General features: G+C 54.0%; 6 protein-coding genes across 6 annotated transcripts; 1 reads left to right on the top strand and 5 right to left on the bottom strand.

Annotated features, from left to right (window-relative positions):
• Positions 1 to 222: 222 nt before the first annotated feature.
• Positions 223 to 2,291, bottom strand: ASPZODRAFT_154053 (hypothetical protein; the record flags this gene model as incomplete). Its single annotated transcript, XM_022726049.1, has 2 exons — positions 223 to 1,882; positions 1,954 to 2,291. The coding sequence occupies 2 exons, from the start codon at positions 2,289 to 2,291 to the stop codon at positions 223 to 225; spliced, it is 1,998 nt and encodes a 665-aa protein (XP_022578595.1).
• Positions 2,292 to 3,921: 1,630 nt separating this feature from the next.
• On the bottom strand, positions 3,922 to 8,996 carry ASPZODRAFT_122340 (hypothetical protein). The gene is made up of 2 exons (XM_022721319.1): positions 6,792 to 8,996; positions 3,922 to 6,710 (listed from the first exon to the last, which is right to left on the bottom strand). The coding sequence occupies exons 1-2, from the start codon at positions 8,958 to 8,960 to the stop codon at positions 3,999 to 4,001; spliced, it is 4,881 nt and encodes a 1,626-aa protein (XP_022578596.1). The 5' UTR covers positions 8,961 to 8,996; the 3' UTR covers positions 3,922 to 3,998.
• Positions 8,997 to 10,239: 1,243 nt separating this feature from the next.
• On the bottom strand, positions 10,240 to 12,320 carry ASPZODRAFT_154055 (hypothetical protein; the record flags this gene model as incomplete). Its single annotated transcript, XM_022726050.1, has 4 exons — positions 10,240 to 10,611; positions 10,695 to 10,762; positions 10,817 to 11,732; positions 11,829 to 12,320. The coding sequence occupies 4 exons, from the start codon at positions 12,318 to 12,320 to the stop codon at positions 10,240 to 10,242; spliced, it is 1,848 nt and encodes a 615-aa protein (XP_022578597.1).
• A 909-nt stretch (positions 12,321 to 13,229) lies between these two features.
• Positions 13,230 to 14,025, bottom strand: ASPZODRAFT_135544 (hypothetical protein; the record flags this gene model as incomplete). Its single annotated transcript, XM_022723832.1, has 2 exons — positions 13,913 to 14,025; positions 13,230 to 13,828 (listed from the first exon to the last, which is right to left on the bottom strand). A coding segment is annotated over exon 2 (260 nt), but the record flags the coding sequence as incomplete, so codon positions are not given.
• Positions 14,026 to 14,810: 785 nt separating this feature from the next.
• Positions 14,811 to 16,104, top strand: ASPZODRAFT_154056 (hypothetical protein; the record flags this gene model as incomplete). The annotated part of the gene is made up of 2 exons (XM_022726051.1): positions 14,811 to 14,855; positions 15,100 to 16,104. The coding sequence occupies 2 exons, from the start codon at positions 14,811 to 14,813 to the stop codon at positions 16,102 to 16,104; spliced, it is 1,050 nt and encodes a 349-aa protein (XP_022578599.1).
• A 47-nt stretch (positions 16,105 to 16,151) lies between these two features.
• On the bottom strand, positions 16,152 to 18,298 carry ASPZODRAFT_72804 (hypothetical protein; the record flags this gene model as incomplete). The annotated part of the gene is made up of 4 exons (XM_022729863.1): positions 16,152 to 17,358; positions 17,415 to 17,559; positions 17,612 to 17,885; positions 17,969 to 18,298. 4 exons carry the CDS (start codon positions 18,296 to 18,298, stop codon positions 16,152 to 16,154), a joined length of 1,956 nt encoding a protein of 651 aa, XP_022578600.1.
• Between the last annotated feature and the right edge of the window lie 1,918 nt (positions 18,299 to 20,216).

Raw genomic sequence — 20,216 nt, forward strand, 5'->3', positions numbered from 1 at the left:
GCTGTTCCAGGATCTTCGCACAGTCAAGTTCTTCGGGAGATATATTAAGTAGGAAGGGAAAGAGAAGAGGGGGGGGGGACATGAGACAGTGTCTATAGCAAGGGGTGTATCGACCGAGCGATACAGCTGATGCTATGTATAATTTTGAAAGAAGAAAAGAAAAAAAAAAAAAGGGGGGGGGGAAATTATATATAGCAACCAGCTGAGAGAAAGTCATTGAGGTCATGATCCAGGAGCCAGATGAGGGTCAACATTGCTCAAGGCCCCCAAGCCTTGAAAGTCCCCCTGAAGGCCTGGTGACGAAGCCGACGACTGAGAGGTCAGACCGGCGGTGTGCATCGACAGATCGAACGGGCTGGTACCCTCAAGCGTCATGCTCGGCGGGACAACGAAGGTGATGTTGTGCTTGGAGAACATGTCGTTGAGCAGCGTATTGTCCTCGGGAAAAGGCTGCGACTGGTCGGCGCTGAAGCGGAACAGATCCGGTGAAGCATGTGGCATGTTGGCGAGCGGCGGCGACTGATCGGCAATCATGGGGTCCGCGGGACTCATGACGGAGAACGGCGACGAGATGGTAGCCGTCGGGGCCGTGGGTGTGCTGCCGGCCTCCATGGTGGTGGACGAGAGGAAGGGCATGCTGAACTGATGGGAGAGGTTGGCCACCGGGGTGGTGTCCCCGGGAACGAATAACGAGGGGCTGGCAAAGTCGGACGGCGAGGCTGTCGTCGTGGCAGACATGGGATGCGTTGACGTCCGAAGGGGGTCGATGCCGTACGCCGTCGAGGTGTCGATGCGCAGATTCATGGCTAACGGATGCGTCGACTGAGGGATGGGGGCGAAGAGACCGTGATCGGGCGGCTGGTTCAGGGAGAGGAAGGGCTGGTGATGCTGCATGGAAGCAAAATCGACCGCCACCGGCACCGACCGGCTCCGTTGGCGTCTGTGGCCGCGAGAAACTGCAGCTGCAGCGGCAGCAGCGGAAGCGGAAGCGGTAGAGACGGCGACAGGGTTAAAACCCAAGCTGTTGGGGTCCTGGTACATGCCCAGGAAGGCAGGGGCAAAGTGGTTGGGTTGAGAGGCTGGGCGAGGGATGACCAAGGGGGAGACGGCCGGGGCAGGGACGGCGAAGCCGCCGTTGTTGTTGTTGTTGTTGTTGTTGTTATTGCTGTTATTACTATAGGCCATGCGGTTCTGGAAGGACTCGAGGGAGACGAGCTTGGCGAGTTGGACGCTGAGGACTTTTGGGTGACCGCCCAGGTGGTGGACCATGATCTGGCTAGCCTGCTGGTCTTCGGTGAAGTCGCCGCACTGGTAGAAGCCACCAGAGTTGGACGAGTCCATGTAGAAGAGCGGCGGGCGGTTGAGCTCGACGATCAGGCCGGCGGGGCGGGGTGCCGCGCCGACGGGGCTGGAACTCTGGTGGTCGCCGGACTCGAGCGTGATGTTCTTGATGTAGGAAAAGGGATATTCGATCTTGTAGCCGGCCGAGTCATTATTGATGTAGTAGGTCATTGACGCTTTCTCCGGGGAATAAAAGACGACCAAATCCATGGCATTCTGACCGATGCGGCGCCAGTTTCCGATACTTAACGAACGACAGGTGAAGTGATGAATGACTAGAGAGAGAGAGAGAAGTATTAACCAGTGAGACAATGCATAAAAAAAACTAAACAGTGAATACCCACCAACTTTGCCTGACCCCGACTCCCCCGGATAAACACCGGTGGCACCAAAGCCGGCAGTGCGACCGAAAAGATCACGGGTGCCGGGCTTGGTGGGATCGAACTGCATGGCTAGGTACTGGCGCATGGACTCTGGAATGGAATCGCAGCCCTCGCCGGTCTCGATGCTCTTCTTGGCAAGCATTTTGATCTTCGCGCGCCTAGGAGGAGGTTAGAGTTTGCCCACGCATCTAAAAAGAAAAATAAAATAAAATAAAAATGCCCGACGCACTTGTTTTGAAACCAGATCTGGACGGAGCGTTCCGTCATGTTGATCTCCTGGGCGATGCGCTCGCGCGTGGCGGCGGTCGGGGTCGGGTTCTTGTGGAATTCGTGTTCGAGGGTGACAAGCTGGTCCTGCGTGGCACGCTGGCGCTTGTTGTTTTTCTGCTGTTGGGTGAGCGTGCTCTTGCGCGACGGGCGTCGCGGAGCAGCAGCAGTCATCGTCGACATCGCAGCCGGGGCATTGGAGATGGAGGGCGACGGAGTCGACATGGAGGCGGCGGAGGGAGAGGTGACGCTCGCGGTTGACGACATGTTTGATGGGTCGGAAGTGTCTGTCAAAGACATGGCAGACCAGGGTTAAAGGGATGGATATAATCCAGAAGAAGATAGTGACGATGACGAAGACGAAAAAAAAAAGAGTTGGGCAGTGTTTGTGGATAGGGGGGATCCAGCCGGTTGTTGTTGTGTTTTGTCTCTCGAAGCAGCCTCAAGCGCGAGAGAAAAAGGGTTGTTGATATGATAGAATGAAATGCAGGCGCTCGCGTCGCAAGAAACCTGTTCCTCTCTTTTGTAATTTTTTTTTTCTTGTTTCCTTTCTCCTGTTGATGATACTGGACAGACCGTCTTGGGTTTAAGTGAGGGAGGAGGGAGAGGGAGGCTCGTGTCTGGGACGGCCACCGAAAAAAAAAAAAAAACAAAAAAAGGAGCGACAGGATAGGATCAATAAAGATCGAATGAGTGACTGGGAAGGATAAGCTGGCTGGCAGCTGGATCAAGTGAAAAAAGAAGAGTAAAACCAGGGAGCTGGTTGTGTTGGCGAGAATCGATCCCGAGGAAAAAAGACGGCGGACAGGCTGCCGGCTGGGGTGGGAAGGGGGGGGGAATGGAAAAGGATGTGGTGAAGGAGCGAGACGGGCCTCGTGAAAGAGTGGAACGAGGGAACCGAAGGGGGGGAAGAGAGAAGAAAGAAAGAAAGCGAGCGAAAAGAAACAACCCGAACGGCTGGCGGTGGTGGAGAAAGAAGAAGAAGAAGAAGAGGAGGAGAGAGAGAGAGAGAGAGAGAGAGGGAGGGAGGGTCGAGCCAAGGAGTCCCGTGCATCTCCTATTCGAACAACAACAACGAGGAGGACAAGTTATTTTTATCTTTATTTTTTTATTATTATTCTATCCTTTATTTTTATTTTATTATTTATATTTATATTATTATTCCACTATTGTACAGCAATCCTCCTAGTCTTTCCATTTCAGGATAATTCTCTACGGGGTAGATACTAGTCTTACGGAGTATGTCTTCTGTACCCAACTACCCCTGGCATCTTCCCATACTTGGATCTAGTCAGACTATTGTGTCGCTTAGCGCTAAGTACAGAGTGAGAGTAAGAGTAAGACTAAGAGTACTAAGAGTAGTACTATGTAGTGACTAGTTAGTTAGTAATTACTACATATTAAGCATACTAAGCATGTCTGTCATGTCTGTCCTAATTACTCTCTCTCTCTCTCTCTCTCTACACTACTACTACTACTACTACTACTATAAATATTATGACTACTACTCTACTCTCTACTATCAATATGACTACTCCGTACACTCCTCCTGTCAAAACTACGGCGTACTACACGGATACGGACAGGTCAGCCAACAAGTACCAGGAACATAGGCCCCCAGCCAATAACCCGCTAGATCGATGAGGTCGGTACCTGACTAGAACGTCTCTAGCGCGTGCTGGGTCTGGCCATGGAGAGCACATGTGGGGGCCGGTCGGATGCGAGCTCGTAGTACGGGGTATTTACAGCTTCCCTATGGAGTACCTTCCCACATATCATCTAGTAAGGACGTAATTACGGTAATCCCTTGTACAACCAGGGTACTCCGTATGTGGTTAGTACGCCCCGTTAGCCCCGGCCGTCGACGGTTGCGCTATCCCTAGACGGGCCTGACCGTTGTTTATGTAATCCAGGCAGCAGTGGAGGTATACTGGAGGAGTTTATTCATATCTATGGGTATCATGTATAAGGTATAAGGTATAAGGTATAGGGACGGAGTAGGAGTTCTCAGAGATGCCCCTTCTTGAGTGAACCAAACCCTTTGCTGAACATCTCGTGGATATCAACGGATCGCCGCGCAGGGGGCTGCTCGCCTCCATACGCCTCCATCTCCACCTCCACTGCATCTGCAGCAGCAGCAGCACCACCACCACCACCACCACCACCACCAGCTGTAGGGCTCTTCATCACCCGCGGCCGGGCTAGCAGTTCCTGTACCTGCCGCTCGCGCTCCAGCTCCGCGCTGGATCGCTTCGTCCCCCGATCCCAGCCCTGCTGCAGCTCCGTCGCCGCCGCCTCCTCGAACCGCTTGCGGATCGCCAGGTCCTGCTCGTACTCCTGGAAGATGTCCACGTCTGTGGGGAAGAGTTGGGCGCGCACCGTGCTGACTGTCAGCTCCAACAGCACCACCGCGACCACCGTCAGCAGCGCCACCGCCCAGAAGAGCAGGTTGCGCCCCGTCTCCGTCAGAAAGTTGCGCGGCACCTCGTAGATCCCTTTCCCCGAGCTCTCCTTGTACGTGCACGACAGGATGATGTTCCACAGGAACCAGCCGCCGATCGAGATGAACATCACCACCGCAGACAGCACCGTCTTGTTGTGCACCTCGAGCACCTGCAGCTTCGTGTTGATCACCACCACGCAGCATGTGTAGGTCAGCAGGCCCAGCGCAAACACCCCGTTGTCCGTCGCATTGATCGAGATATTCCCGTATAGCCCGTACATGGCGAAGAAGATGACCATCGCCTCGCACGTCGCCATCAACGCCCACCCGGCCCACAGCTGAATGTTAAACCCGGAGTGCCGCTGCCCGCGCGAGTACAGCTCCGGAACCGCCAGCAGCGTCGACGCGGCCAGGTCCTTGGTGAAGATCCCCAGGAAAATCACGGGCAGCGACGTGAACAGCGTGTTGAACATGCTCAACCCCCACGGCTCGTACAGACTCGTCCCCGTGTATCCGTTCCATCGCTGGTACAGCGCCTGCGTCAGGTAGAACATCATCTCCTTCCAGAACGTGCCCAGCGTGTACTTGCACACCCGCACGTAGTTCCACCGCCCGTGCACCAGCAGCAGCTTCAGCAGGAACCGGAACTGCGCGATCGAGTAGTCCGAGATCCGCGCCGCCTGCAACCCTTCCTTGCCCGTGATCCCGATCCCCACGTGCGCCTCCTGGATCATCGCAATGTCGTTGGCCCCGTCGCCGATCGCCAGCGTGATCGCATCCTGCACGTGCTTGCGGATCGTCCGCACCAGAAACGCCTTCTGCTTCGGGCTGGCCCGGCAGCAGATCACCGAGTCGACCAGGATCGCCAGCCGGAAGAAGCGCGCCATCAGGCCCGCGTCCGCCTCGATCGTCGACAGCGTTTGCCCGTCCACCACCACCACCGAGTGGGCCACCCCGCCCTGGGTGATATCGGCCGTCAACTGGTCGATGGCCTGTGCCACCCCGCCAGCCTCTTGGTCGAGCACTACTAGCGTCGAGTAGTCCTTCACCAGGCGGCACGAGTGACCGATGTTGATCGCCGTCTCGCGCTTGTCCCCCGTCAGCATCCACAGCTTGATGTTAGCCCGGCGCAGCTTGTCGATCGCCTCGGGCACGCCCCTTTGCAGCTTGTCCTCGATGGCCGTCGCGCCGCTCAGCTCAAGCTCCCGCTCAATCTGCTGGCCGACCTGCTCCACTTTGGCCTGTCGGTCGACGAGACTGGTCGAGGCTTCGTTGTACGCTTGCTTCCAGGTCCGGTAGGTGGATTCGTCGAGAAAACGGTGTCCATACATCAGCGTCCGGAGGCCCTCGTTGGCAAAGTCGTTGAGGTGCTGGAAGCATCGTTCAAAGACGGCCGCCTCGTTAACCACCAGCGCCTCCTCCACCAGATCTTCTTCTTCTTCTTCTTCTTCTTCCACGGTCTCCTCGATTTCATTTTCCGAAACGCTGGCGACATCCGAAAACGCCGCCGACAGTCGTCCGTACTGGGCCGAGGGCCGTGGGCTGTAAAACTCACTGCCACTGTCCCGGTTCAGCAGTCCACCATCCGTCTCCCGATCACGAAGCCAGACGTCGATGCTGTCCCGCAAGGCCGATGATGACACGGGATGGTTGCCCGAGACACTGGATCGTCTGCCCGAGAGACTCGGGCGACTCAGGCTCGGACGGCTGAAACTTGACCGGACGCCGCTATCCTTGCGGCTGGCGTGGTATTCGCTATTGCGTCGCATGACCTCATTCGCCTCCGCGGTCTTGCGCTTGCTGGCCCGCCGTTCGATCTCCGACACCTTCTCCTGCGCCAGGGACGCCCGTTTCAACAAGCCCATGAGGGTGGTGTCGGCACCCTTGCACAGGACGCAGATCCGCTGGTCGGGCATGCGCACTACCACCGACATCCGCTTGCGCGCGCTGGAAAACTCGATCACGTCGAGGATCTCGTAGATCTCGTCGCAGGGATCCTCTTCGAGGCCGTGAGGGTACGTTCGGATGGTCAGCGTGTTCGGCTGTCGATCCAGGACCAGATAGCCCAGCTCTTGGGCTGCCATCACCAAGGCTAGCTCATCCGGTGACGATGCCTGGAAGGAAATGGTCCCGGACTCGTCCCGTTCGGGAAGGCAGGTGTGGCACAGGGCCATGGAGAGGATCAGCATCTTGGCCTTGCGCGCAAAGACCGTGTGGGGTTTGCGTTGAATATACTGGATCATGTCGGTCGTACGACAGTCCGGACGGAGTCGGCCCTTGTGCATGGTTTTGGCCATCACGGAAGAAGATCGTGCCAGAAGATCTGCCGGGACGATGGGAGAAGAAGAGGAAGACACATTCGAGATTCTCCGGGCAGCTGCGGTCCCGGGCTTTTCTGGAACAACCACCGTCGTGACGGTGGCGGTCGACTTGCGACCGATAATGGCTTTCTTGCCCTTGACACTGCGTTTCTTGTGGATCAGTTTCTCCTTGCCCTCGTCCTTGGCGGCCTCTTCGCGCAGGTCGGTATCATGATACCAGGCGGTGCCCGCGACGGTCATCTTGCGGAAGCGCATCGTGTTGTTGGTCAGCGTGCCCGTCTTGTCCGAGAAGATGTAGCTGACCTGGCCGAGCTCTTCGTTGATGGTTGACGTTCGCGCCTCGAGCGGGGTGTCGGTCTCGGGATCGTACATGTCGATGTCGTTCAGCAGCAGCATCTGCCCTACCTTGATGATCTCCATGCTGACGTACAGCGAGATGGGGATCATGGTGTTGAACATGATAAGGAAGGAGGTGAACACGGGGCCGTAGGAGATCGTGGCGCCTTCCAGGTACCACAGCGTGGAACCGACGTTGATGGCCCAGAACTTGTAGGCGATAGTGCAGGCGATGGCCAGGATGACCACCAGACACACGATCAACCCCACGACGCGGTTCACTTTGGCCTGGAGTGTGGGACGTTTGATGCGAGGGTTCTTGTTGGCATTCATGCGGATCTTGCACTCCTCACCGCTGTAGATTACCATGCCGATCGCGATCTCGGTATTGCGCAAAACACTGCCACGGTACACAATCTCATTATTGGTCAAGGGAAGCTTATCCTCCCCGACGGTCACGTTTCCGTCAAACTTGTAGAGGTCGAGGTTGGGGTCCTCGACCACAAAGTGGATGGAGCCGCTGCCACTGCTGCTGCTGTTGGCGCAAATGTCCTCGACGGTCCGACAAACTTTGGCTACCGGCTGGCACGGCTGTTTCTTCTTGAGGTTCGTTTCCCCGTCCAATGCCATGGTCTCGATGAAAGCCGAACCGTTGGCGCCGGTGGCATGAAGCAGGACGATATCAGCAGGAACTGGCTGGTCACGGTCGAGCCTGATGATGTCTCCGACCTTGATGTCCTGCCATTTGCTCCAGGCCCAATCCTGAAAGTCATCATCATCATCATCATCATCATCATCATTATCATCACTAAACTCCGACACGTTGTTGTGGCCCTGGCCTGGTCTTAGGACACGGACAAATCGGTTGTTCTCCTCCTTATCTAAACGGTAACGACGCCAGTCATCGAATCCTTCTTTACCCATGGAGATGCTCACAAAGATCAACAGGGGCACGATGGTCGTGTATGTTCCCGTAGTGCTCAGGCCAGGAATCATCTGCAGGATGGCGACAATGAGGAAATAGAAGTTGGCCAGCTTGGTGAACTGCGCGAAGAGTTGGCGAGGAAAGAAGCTGTAGAGACTGTAGCGACTGGAACGGATGGAGTTTCCAATATAAGGCTTGCCCGTCCGCTCGTCGATTCGATCATCGGTACGGTTGGCGTCCAAATCGATGCGGCGACCGTCTTTACTCGGGGGGATGTCATGAATGCGTAGGATGGTCCTGCGGACGGTCTCTGCGACAGCTTTGAAGCGGGCGACGAGAAGCGAAGGGGCTGCGCGGCTGCCCGCCATCATCCACTTGCCCTGCGCAAGCGGAGTGGAAGAAAATAATATCCTTCCTTCCTTGAGAGGCTCCGTGGAAGGGGTGGAGCTCAACGCCGAGCCATCTTCATTGGGATTGGACTCGACGGTGGTAAAGGGGATGATGGTCACCTCTGGCTTTTCATCTGTTGTCGTCGCCACCGTCGGAACGGGCTTGGTCCCTCCTCCCATCCCACTGCCTTCTCCCAGCTCGAGTGCGTTAAGGTCATGCTCATCGGCCAACGGTGACTGAATGTTCTTGGTGAAGATCGTGCGACGGAGGGAATAACCACGATTGCGAGACTTTGAGCGGCCGAGGTCGGTGCTCTGCGGTGGCGGCGGTGGTGGTGGTGAGGATAGGGTCGTGTTCGGCGATACAGGCAAAGGCGACGACGATACGCCCGGTGCGATGTTGGTGTTGATGGTGAGCGCTCGGGCGGCTAGCTGCTGCCTATCTGTGTCTGCGCCGAGGGAAATCTCGGCGCGCTCGATGTCCGCAGAGAAACGGACATGATGCTGCTGCGATCCGCGGCGTACGATATCAGAAACAGGTCGCGAAGACGACATGGACGAGCGTGGCTGGTCGTAAGAGTGTCGAGCCGGTGGTGGCAACGGCGGCGGAGGCCTATTTTCTCCTTCACGCCTGTTCATTTCCCCTGATGGGCGTCGGTCTGACGAGACGGGAGTCTCTTGTGAATAGTGACCGCCCTCATTGTTATTATTATTATTGTCGGACATGTCGATTCCTATCCGAGTCTATCGCCGTGTGGCATGCAGAGTCATATCCACGAACTGCGAAATTAGCAAAGTACTGAGTGCTAGGCAGAATTTGACAGCAAAAAAATCTAAAGAAATAAATCAAAACAATAATATATGAAGAGAGAGAGAGAGAGAGGGAGGGAGAGAGAGAGAGAGATTTTGTTGTCTTCGACCAAAGTGCTCTTTCCACGCCGGATGCGTCTGCCTAAGGCGAACCAGAGCCGATTGCGGAAATCCACGTACCTCAACAGTGAAAAAAGCAAAATAAAATAAAATAAAATAAAATAAAAATAATACTCCTTAGGCAACAATCATAAAATACTAGAATAGAAAGGAGATAGAACGAAAGACGAAGGACGAGTTGACAACGGTGTGGAGGAATTCTAGCCTGGGCTTCCAAAGACCAAAGACAGCGCTAAGTGTGGATTAATTAAACGGGGGACTTTGGATGGGGCAGTGCTGAACTGGGGTCCCTGAACAGATCTAATAATACCAAGAAGGAAGGCAAAATAAGAATATTAACTTTACCTTGAGACATGGTACTCGACCGGAGATTTAGAATGGGTGGATTTCCCAGGACTCGTGGCTGTGACACGTCTGTAGGTACGGAGTAGTCAGGCCATAGAGCTCACTGTGCTCCCTGTGCTCACAGCCAGCCCCTGGGGGGAAGAGACATCCCTTCACAAAACATGGAAGAGGCGAAAGATAAAAGCTTAACCTGCATGACGAGAGGAAGAGATAGACAGCGGATCCAGAGAGAGAGAGAGAGAGAGAGAGTGGTTCAGGAGTTAGACTTCCAACCTACCAAGACTTGCAACTTTGACTGACGCGTGGGCGGTGGGGATGTGGCGCCTCAGGCATGTATTTACTGTACGGTAAAACTAATTGACTTAGTAGTTATTAGACAACTAACTAGTTACTACTAACTAGGTAGCTATGTACTTGCTATAGTTCTAGGTATTACTTACTGTGATTCTAGTTATTAACTTTAATTCCAATTGAACATCATTGTATTAAAGTTCAATACACAAGCCCATAAAGTACACTCTTTCCATAGTAATAGAGTACACCAAAGTCAGTACCTGGTCTAGTACCGTCTGCCCTGGCCGTACTGCTGGTGTTGGTGCTGCTGGTAGTTACCGGATGGAGCACCGTAACCGCCGTAGGGCTGGCCATAACCCGGCTGGGGAGATGGGCCACCACGCTGCTGCCCATAGGGTGCCTGTTGCTGCTGTTGCTGCTGACCGTAGCTAGGCTGTTGCTGACCATATCCAGATGGCTGGCCATATCCCTGTTGCTGACCATATCCCTGTTGCTGGCCGTATGCCGGTTGCTGACCGTATGCCTGCTGAGGCGGCTGCCCGTAGCCCTGCTGCTGCGGTGGGCCACCATGGCCGGCGGCCTTTTCATCCTTGGTGTCATAGGAGGAGTCGATCGCTCCAAGCATCAATTTGGCACACTAGACATGACTTAGTATTGTAATTATGTCTTTTTTTTTTGAAAAAAAAAAAAAAAAAAAAAAAAAAAAAAAAAAAAACGTACCCAGAGTTCTCGGGTCAGGTAGACGGGAGGGACGGCGCGAGACATTTCGTCCTGTTCAACCTCAAAGTCTAGAAATTAGCACATCTTCCAAAAAAAAAAAAATATTCGAGTCAGTCACCTACTTGAAGTACAATCGATGAGGCTGCCGATAGCCGGATCCTCGTCGAGACTGCCCAGAAATTCGCGGGCCTTGGTGTCGTTGCCGACCTGGGAGAACTGGAAGGCGACGGCGCCGCGGCCGTACTGGCTGCGGGAGAGTTCGTCCGAGGCCATGCGGATGACCTGGGCGACGGTGCTGAGGGGCTCGCCGGCAGGCTGGCCGTCGGTGATGGTGATGACCAGCACGGGCTTCTGCAGCCGGTGGGCGCGGGCGGGGCCGACGACCATCGGGTCCAGCACCTTGTTGCGCAGGTTGGTGCCCAGCGGGGTGAGGCCGGAGAAGCGGACACGCGAGACCAGTCGGTTGACGTCGTCGACGTTGCGTACATTGTCCTCGGCTTCGGGGGAGTTCATGAAGCGCACCGAGATGCCGTCCTGGTCAAAGGTCGAGGCTGCCGCGGCGACAATGCCCAGCACCTGCTTCAGCTGCTCCTTGCGCAGACCGTTCTCTTCAAACTCCATGGAGCCGCTGTCGTCGACGTACAGGATGGTGTCGTACAGCGCGAGCTTCATGATGTCGACGGCCACCTCCTGCGGGACGTTCCACTCGTGCATCAACCGGTTGACCTTGGCCGGGGCATCATGGGCCAAGCTCTGCAGCAGACGATCGAGCTTTTCAGGGGGCCAGAAGGGCTGCAGTTGCTTCTCCTGGATGGTGCCCACGAGGAGCTGTCTGTAGGCATTCACCTGCTGTTCCGTGGCACGACCGGCGGCGGCGGCGGCGGCGGCGGCGGCGGGAGGCGGCGCACCTGGGCCTCCAGGTCCACTAGGGCCAGGATGGCCATACTGTCCACCGGGAAACCCACCTTGCTGGGGAGGTCCAGGGTATGGGGCGTTCTGGGGGGGGTAAGGCGATTGTGCTTGTGCGGGTGCCTGTCCCTGAAGATATCGTCAGAATAAAGTCAGAAAAGCAATAGATAAATCAACGATTCGATGGAAAATCAAAATAGTAGAGAATTGCTGGAAATTTAATACATAGGGAGACTGAGGGGGGTATGGCTGTCCCGAGGAAGCGTATGGCTGGGTCGATGGCGGGGGAGGGGGCGGTCTTCCATAGGTCTGCTGAGGCTGTTGGCCATAAGACTGCTGCTGCTGATGATATCCACCTTGCTGAGGTTGTTGTTGTTGTTGTTGTAGTTGTTGGTGAGCACCATATGAAGGCTGCTGGTAGCTGGGTTGATAGGGGTACGCCTGGTGAGCCTGGAGAGCCTGCGGGGTTTGAGCCTGCGGGGTTTGGGCCTGCGACTGGGCACTGCTAGACGGCGGCTGCGGCGGCTGCTGCTGCTGCTGCTGCTGCTGCTGTTGTCCTCCTGGAGACGGCGTCGGACGATAAGACTGGTATTGAGACAGAGGAGCAGGCGACGAAGACGAGGAGGTGGGATACGGCGACTGTGTCTGCGGGCGCTGCTGCTGCTGCTGCTGCTGCTGTGGGTTCTGCCATCCAGGTTGGCTATACTGCTGCGACATGATGGCGAAGAGAGGATGGTGTTGGATCCGGAATCCAGTCCGTGGAAGAGTGCAACGAGAAACGAGAAGAGAGAAAAGAATGGAAAAGGGCAAGGGATAAAACTAGGTAGAGGATCTTCTGTGCTTACCGAGCCGCCGTGTTGGCCTGGAGTGGAGGGGGAAGGTGAGCCCGGATAGGCCTGGTATGGCTGCGTCTGCGTCTGCGAAAAGCCTAAGAGTCAGCCTAATCAATTCACTAGTTAAACAGGTTGATTGTTGATTATTTAATATGACTCTCATACGTATCCACCGGTTTTCTGGCCAGGCTGAAGCGCAGCAGGAGGCCCGCCCGTATAGCCAGCAGGAGGGGCACCGCCGTAGACGCCTGGTTTGTTTGCAGACGGCTGCTGTTGCTGCTGTTGCTGCTGTTGCTGCGAAGCGGCGATTTTCGAGGCAAACTGTGTTTATCAGTCTGAGTCTTGTACTCCATTTGTCTGTCTCTGTCTCTGTCTCTGTCTGCACACGCGCTGGTCTTCGTGCCACGCAAGACAGAATCTAAGCGGGGCAGACGCGGGGCAGAGAAAAGATACGAAAGAGTGAAGTAACACTTACACCCATGGTTAGATGGATCAAGTGATGAGGAGATGAATAAACTGAGGATGAGAATGATACTAAATTGGGGATAAGAGATTCTTCTCTAGGTGTCAAGTCAAGTGGTGTAATGGTTGGGTTAATATCTAGAGCTGAAGCCAGTATGACTATTGTTTGGCCTTCAGCTGAATACACAGCCACAGTCTCCTTATTAAGTAATAATTCCTAGTTACTATGTACTAAGGTAGTTTAATCATAGTCTAGTAATTAGATAATAATCATCTAGTCCCTAGTATATGTAGTATAGTTACCTAGATATCCAAGGTATTATATTCAAGAGCCGTCCCGTCATATTTCCTAGATTCTGCCTGCAGGTCAATATTGGCTTCATCAATAAACAGTCTGAATCAGCGGCTGTAGAATCTGCAGGCAGAGTATTTACTAAATGTCTTGCGTCTTCATGCAGGTGCACCATAGACTATAAGGCTGACTCGGCTGCTCTCCGATGGACTGTCATCAGCGTCGGAAAACACAGGATTCAGGGATTTTGCTACCGAGGTGTTGTCACAAATGGGTCTGTGCCTGCCTGACGAAATATGAGAAAAAGGGAAAAAGGAATATCTACTACTAATATTGTGGCTTTTTTTAAAGTACCATCCATCGACTTTTAGAATCTAGCTACGACATCCAGCAACCTGCTCTGCCTGTTCAAGCGTCAACCCACTCTCAATGATCTGCGGATACGCATTCGCATCCCGACACAAGATCCCAAAGTAATCCTCCTCGTCGCCCTCCACGGGGCACCGGTAAGGGTATCCGTTGTTGCAGGGGACGCCGACGGTCTGGCATGCGGTCGCGTTCGTGTTGCATTGCGCGACGATGTACACGGTCTGGGCGCTGATGGCCGTCGCGAGGGACAGGAGGGTGAGAATGTGCATCTAGGATTGTCAGTTTGTGGAAACAGTAAGGTTTGATACTGTGTTTTATAGAAAGGAGTAGAAATAGCAAGGTTTGATACTTACTGTGTTTTATAGATAGACTGAGTAGAGCAGAAATAGCAAGTATCAATAAGTGCTATTCTAGTATAGATAGACTGAGTAGAGTAGAATATGTCTGTATGTAGAGCATGATCGAGCTTTATAGACATCTCATGTCAGCTTGAACAGACAACTCATAGATCGACAGATCGACGGTGAGATGGAGGCCTAACATATCTTGTAGTACGGAGTACTGATATTCAGATATCATATGTCCGTTCGTATTCTAGAAATAGCACACACCCAGTGATCTGCCAATGCTAAGGTGTTGAATATCCATGTAACATCGTATTCTCTCCTGCAACTGTTGTCTGTTGGAGGCCTTGCTTGGCACACAGTACATAGAAGCATACCGGTCTGTTCTATGTAGACCATGACCGTCATTGTAGACTGACGGCCAAGCTAGAGTGCTTAAACCACGCCGCTGCCTGGGTAAGGCCTACTCCTGGCAGACTGTTTCCCTGCTCATATCAGTGGTCCGCGAGTGATCCATGTGTAAGAAGAGGGTGAGTTGGTAGGTGTGCCGATTTGAGGATGTTAGCTTGGATAGGCGCTAGATCACTCTTCTTTAATGAAGGGGCGTGATACAGCATTCTGGTTATGGTGAGGTGGTTGAGGTGGTTGAGGTCGTTCTTGTGGTGATTTAGAGAAGCTGGCAAGGCACCAAGGCACCAAGGCCAAGGCATCAAGGCAATAAGGCCAAGGCATCAAGGCAATAAGGCCAAGGCATCAAGGCAATAAGGCCAAGGCATCAAGGCAATAAGGCCAAGGCATCAAGGCACTTCCCCGCAATAATCCATGGAAAGAAGAAGTATAAACAAAAACAATTCTACAATAACAACATAATGCTCAGGCAGAGACTGTTTCATAGGTTTATTAATCCATGGAACTTCGAACACCATCCACTGGCTGTCTCTCTATACCACTAGTAAGGAGGGATATGCAGGATTCAGTCATGTCGTACAACTGGACAACCTCCAGTTGCCACTGATGTCAGAACCTTTACAGTATACATCCTATTACTGATATAAGAGTTACTTATAACTAACCAGTTAACTACTTGACTTGCGATGTCCTCGCCTCTCCGGATAGGCATTCTGGGCTCCGCCTCGATTGTCTCGGAGCTCATCCAGCCCGTCCTGGAGTCCCTCCCAGACCTCTTCGTCCTCCAGGCCGTCTACGATCAACCCTTCACCTCCGACTCCGATCATATCTCCTACTCCTCCCTGGACGTCATCTATAACCTCCTGCCCCCCGAAACCTCCGAAGCGGCCACCCTCGCCGCCCTGGCCGCCGGCAAACATGTCGTCCTCGACACCCTCCTGGCCCCAAGCCTCGCCAGCGCCCGCCGCATCCTCGCCGCCGCATCCTCCGCCCCAAACAACGCCCGTGTCTTCGTCAGCTCTGCCCGCCGCAATGCCCCCTGCTTCACCGACGTGTTCAAGGCGGAGGTAGCCTCGTTGGAACGGATCCATTACGTCCGGTGTAGGGGGATCACAGGACGGTCCCCTGCTTTCGTCACCCCGGCAGGGATCCCCTTCACAACAGTGGTGCAAGAAGCGAAAGGAACGGATGAAAACGAAACCGCTGTTTCTTCTTCTTCTTCATTGAGAAAAGCATGGGATTCTCTTCTTCGCGAAGTCTTCAAAGGCCAAGAACTCACCCCGGAACGAGTCGCGCTACGCCGCTTCCTCACCGCAGCAGGATGCCACGATCTCTCCGTCCTGCGCGACACCCTCGGCGTCCCAGAGTCCGTCTCGGGCATCTCCATCAACGTCCCCTTCTACTCGGCTACCTTCCACTACACAGATCGAACCGGCCATCCCTTTGCCGTCCTCTGGGAGGCGGGCGTCGACGACGTATCCCGCTGCGACGCCCATCTCACCGTCTACGCACAGGGCAAGACTCTCTCCGTGGAATACGATTATCCCTATCATCCGCGCGCAACCCCTGCAAGGGTTCTTGTTCAACAAGGCGCAGACACTAAAGTACACACAAGTTCCTTGTTTGAATCGTACGCGGCTCTCTTCAAACGGCTACATCGCTATCTCACCACTACTGCTGCTGCTGCTGCTGATGCTTCACCGGATGACGCAGTTCTGGATCTTAGACTCTTCCGGATGATCTTTGACCAGTATGATCGGCAGTGTGGGACGATTCGGACACCGTTGGGATGATTTTTTTTTTTTCAATATGTACCTAGCTTGCTATAAATTGAATAACATCACCGCTTGCCCTTCTTCTTTTTCTTCTGTCCACCACCACCACCACCACCAGAAGATTTCACTGTAGTAGCGACCTCTTCCACTTTCTCACTCACAACCCCACCCTGCATCCGGTCCGCTGCCCGTTGTTTACCCTTCCGCCCCTTAGGCCGGTACGTCGACCGGTCCCGTAGCGGTAGCCAGCGCTCCGGGTCCGGCGTCTTGGCCGGGTCGTACTCCTTCGGCAGACGGGACTTGCGCACGCGTTTTGCCGACTTCTCATCGCCGGGGGCTGCGGGGCGTTTACCGCGCGCACCGGCGATCACTGCCGCCGCGGCAGCAACAGAGCCCGGCGAGGGCAGGATGCCCGTCTGTTCCAGGGCGTCGACGTCGACGTCTGCCACGAGATCCGAAACGGAAGGGAGCTGGTCGACTTGGTTCTCGATGCTCGCGTAGTTGATCACCGCCTGCGACGCCACGTAGCCCGCCGTCGCGAACAGGTCGTCCGCCTGGCGCTGGTGCAGCGAGCGGAACAGCGTCCCCGCCATCTCGAGGTCCGCGCGGTCAGACGAGTGCAGAAGGGAGGTCCCCGCCGCCTGGAGTAGCGAGATGCACGGCTCGGAGCGGTCGCGCCAGTGCGCGGCCGCCTTGGCCAGTTCCGACCGGATGTGTGCCGTGCGCCCTTCGCGCTTGTACAGCGAGACGAGAACGCTCAGCAGGCCCGGGTTGAAACGGGCGTCCTTGTCGTCCTCGGAGATGGATTCCTCGAGGCCCCGGAGGAAGGCCTCCAGCGTGTGGATCGCCGCCGTGGTGTTCCCCGTGCTGGCATACAGCTGCACGGCCGTCAGCGCAAGACCCAGGTCCTTCGGTCGCCTCTCGAGCAGCGGGCAGATCGCCTTGAGGGCCAGGGCGCCCGTTTGGCCTTGTGCATGCGCGGCTGCATTGTAGACAGCGAGGAGGTTGACACTGGGAGACACAGAGGGGCAGGGACTCTGGGATAACGCTTTGGACGTGGACCGGATGATGCCGTCGTATTTGCGGACCAGAAGATCAGCGGTGTGCGTGTTTCCGACGAGGATGTTGTTCTGGAATTCAAACAGCTTGTCGTTATCCACGGGGGTGGGAGAAGCATTCAGAGCTTTGTAGAGCACATATGGGTTTGGCGAGGTCTGCTGTGTAAGAATAACATTATTCTGTGTGATCTTCTTCGTGGACAGGTCGGAGATGCTGCATTCATCAATGTGTGTTAGCATAGCAGGCTTTAGGGATCCCAGTCTACATACTTGCTGATGGATATTTCCTCGAGGAGAGCCTGGGCCTCCGCCTGCTTGCCCTGTTTGTTGAGGACATACAGCTGCTGGACCAGAATCGGTACCAGTTCAGCCTCCTTATCCTCCGCAGTCAGATCTTCCGATGTCCGGCACAATTCTACAAGCAGTCAGCAGGCTATGCCTCCTATACTAAATCTTTCTGTACCAACCTTTCGCACGTGTCAAGAGGATTTCTGCTTGGCCAAACTCCCCCTTGGCAAGGCTTAGACAGGCCGCGTTGAACGCCGTCTCGAATGCCTCCAGATCATCCCTCGTGGCTTTTGTGTGGTGAACGGAATCCGACTGCCCCTTCCATTGCAGCTGTGCATCGGCTGCCCACGAATTAATCCGCAGGTCGTTCTCTTCATTGCTCATGGACACATGTTCTTCGCGGAGGTCTTCATAGATCTCGGCCGTCCGATGGAATCGCTCAGCACGATATGCCTAGAAATCGATGCAAAATCAGCCTTTCATCTCCTGGGGTATCTTTCATCTGCCAAGGCTTAAACAATGGGTGTAATGCATACCGCTTGTGCTTCTAAATGCTGTGCCCCTCTCCCCGCACCGAGCTGGGACACGATCGTGATTGCATCTTCAGGTTTGCCGCACTTGTAGAGAGCATACGCATATTCGAGCCCCGCGGACTGTTTCAGAGCATCGCCCGCGTCCTCAAACACCCGCAGACAGTCTTCGTACCGGTCAAGTTTCAGCAGGGCGACAGCCTTGACGTGCTGAGCCCGGGTGTCGGACTTGGATTTGGCCAGCACCGCATTGCATGATTTCAGCACCGCTTCGTGGTCCTCGATTGTCGTCCGCTGCAGCAATGAGCTTAGCGACTGCGCGACGGCGGCCGTCATTGTGTCGAGAGTCAATTAGCCTGCTCGAAAAGGTGGAATGTATTCGCAGAGAGACTGTCCCCGAAGCACCAGCTTGCAGCCCGCACCGAAACAGTCAGCAGTGTGCGGAAAGTCATTTTTCCGTAATGGGAAGCTCTGCGCTAATGGCTGTTGCTGCCCGCCGTAGAGTATAAGGCTGCAGTAGTTAGTTAATAGCTCAACTATTGTTCATATAATAATACTATTAATGCGCAGGATAGTTCTTGTATTAGCTGTAGTGACCAACTCGATTTCTCACGAAGCTGCAAGAGCTGTATCTTGATCGTAACTACAGAGTACGGAGTAGAGATAAGCTATGCTAAAGTATCAATCTACCTATGGAGTGAATAGAGTAGAAGCTAGTAGTAAATAATTTAAATAGTAGTTATTAGCTACTCTGTACTTTGTCTACAGAAATAACTATGCTCTTCTTGTGCTGGATAAAACGCTTTCGCAGTTCTGCCTCCTTTGGTGGAGATCAGCCACAGGTATAGGAGAAGCGCCGGCATCGAAATTGCAGGAAACAAACCCCTGGAACTTAGCGAAGAGGTAATTTGACTCCTGACTCATTCCAACTAGGGCTATTGAATAGACTCAGTTGAAATAGTATCCCTGCACAGTTATTCCATGTCAAGCATTGTCAAGGAACGATACGAAGTCCTCCGTCGATAATACGAAGTACTCCGTAGTAAAGCCTGACACCGTATGACGATCAAAATAGCAGGGCAGCGTGAGGAGCATATAGGGGGGATTACGGCGTACCTAATGGAACAAAAGTCAGAATCACTTCCTTTGGATCGGTCATTATGATGATCAGGGAATTACCAACAGATCTTTTGTGGATCTTCGAGTCAGTACTCTATGAGAGCCATGCTACTCTGTAGTTAAACCAATATCATGTAAAAAAATAGCTCTTGAGGTGCATCTAACCATCTAACGGTTCCGTAGTTAGGTACTAACTACTCCGTACTGGCTGACGGGTTGATGCAGCCAAGATCATCCTGGTCTGGTTCTGGCGATGTCTCGATATGTAGTACTCCGTAAGATCTGTTTATCGACAGCTGGGGAGACAGGGAAGGCGCTTCAACGTATGTAGTACATTATATGATGGTTAGTTGTCAGTCTACCGAGTACGTTGAAGTCGTCGCGAAGAAGACTAAGGAGGAATTGATCACGTGGGAAGACAGTCACGGGTCTAAGCAGAATAGAAATTATAGAATCCTCCTCAACGACGATGGAGATGATAAGAATAACATTGACAGATCTCTTCCTGTGTGACGACACAGCAAGACGGCCAACTTTTCCAGTTGAGTTTCCAGCCTGGTCAGATTAAGAACTCATCTGATTCCCTGCTTACATTAGTAGTTGCTTTTCCGACGCGCTTTACGGAGTCGATTCAGGGGATTACGTGTTCAGCGCCCGCTTCAGAGCAGCGGTCTCGAAATAGCACTCCATATATAGTACAGGGTACGGAGTAACTACTACGGAGCACTTCTCTGGGAGTCGTGATAGCCAAGCAAGACGTTTGTGTCCACTGCCCTGTCTCTTTGATCTTTCTCCCCATCGGCAATCGGCACCAGTAGAGCTAACCTCCAAAACTGCCGATCAGGTTATTATTATCATTTGTCTACGGAGTGCTACGGAGTATCTTTCGTGTCCACGCGTTCTGTTCGAGATTCTTGGCAAGCGCCACGAATCGAAACGGACAATGTTCAGAAGGCTGGCTGCCACACCCGCATTGCGTACTCCGTCCTACATCCGTACTCCATAGGCTTCTTTGGGAGGGGATAAAGTGATCTGTTTGGTCCCACTGAAGATCCCTTCTCTGGGATGCTGGCCACTGGACCAGGTGGGCTTGTCGCCCGCGCTCCACTGCTGCTGCCCAGTGCCCAGGGTGACC

The sequence above is a fragment of the Penicilliopsis zonata genome (genome assembly GCF_001890105.1).
Source record: "Penicilliopsis zonata CBS 506.65 unplaced genomic scaffold ASPZOscaffold_15, whole genome shotgun sequence".
Classification (NCBI taxonomy): domain Eukaryota; kingdom Fungi; phylum Ascomycota; class Eurotiomycetes; order Eurotiales; family Aspergillaceae; genus Penicilliopsis; species Penicilliopsis zonata.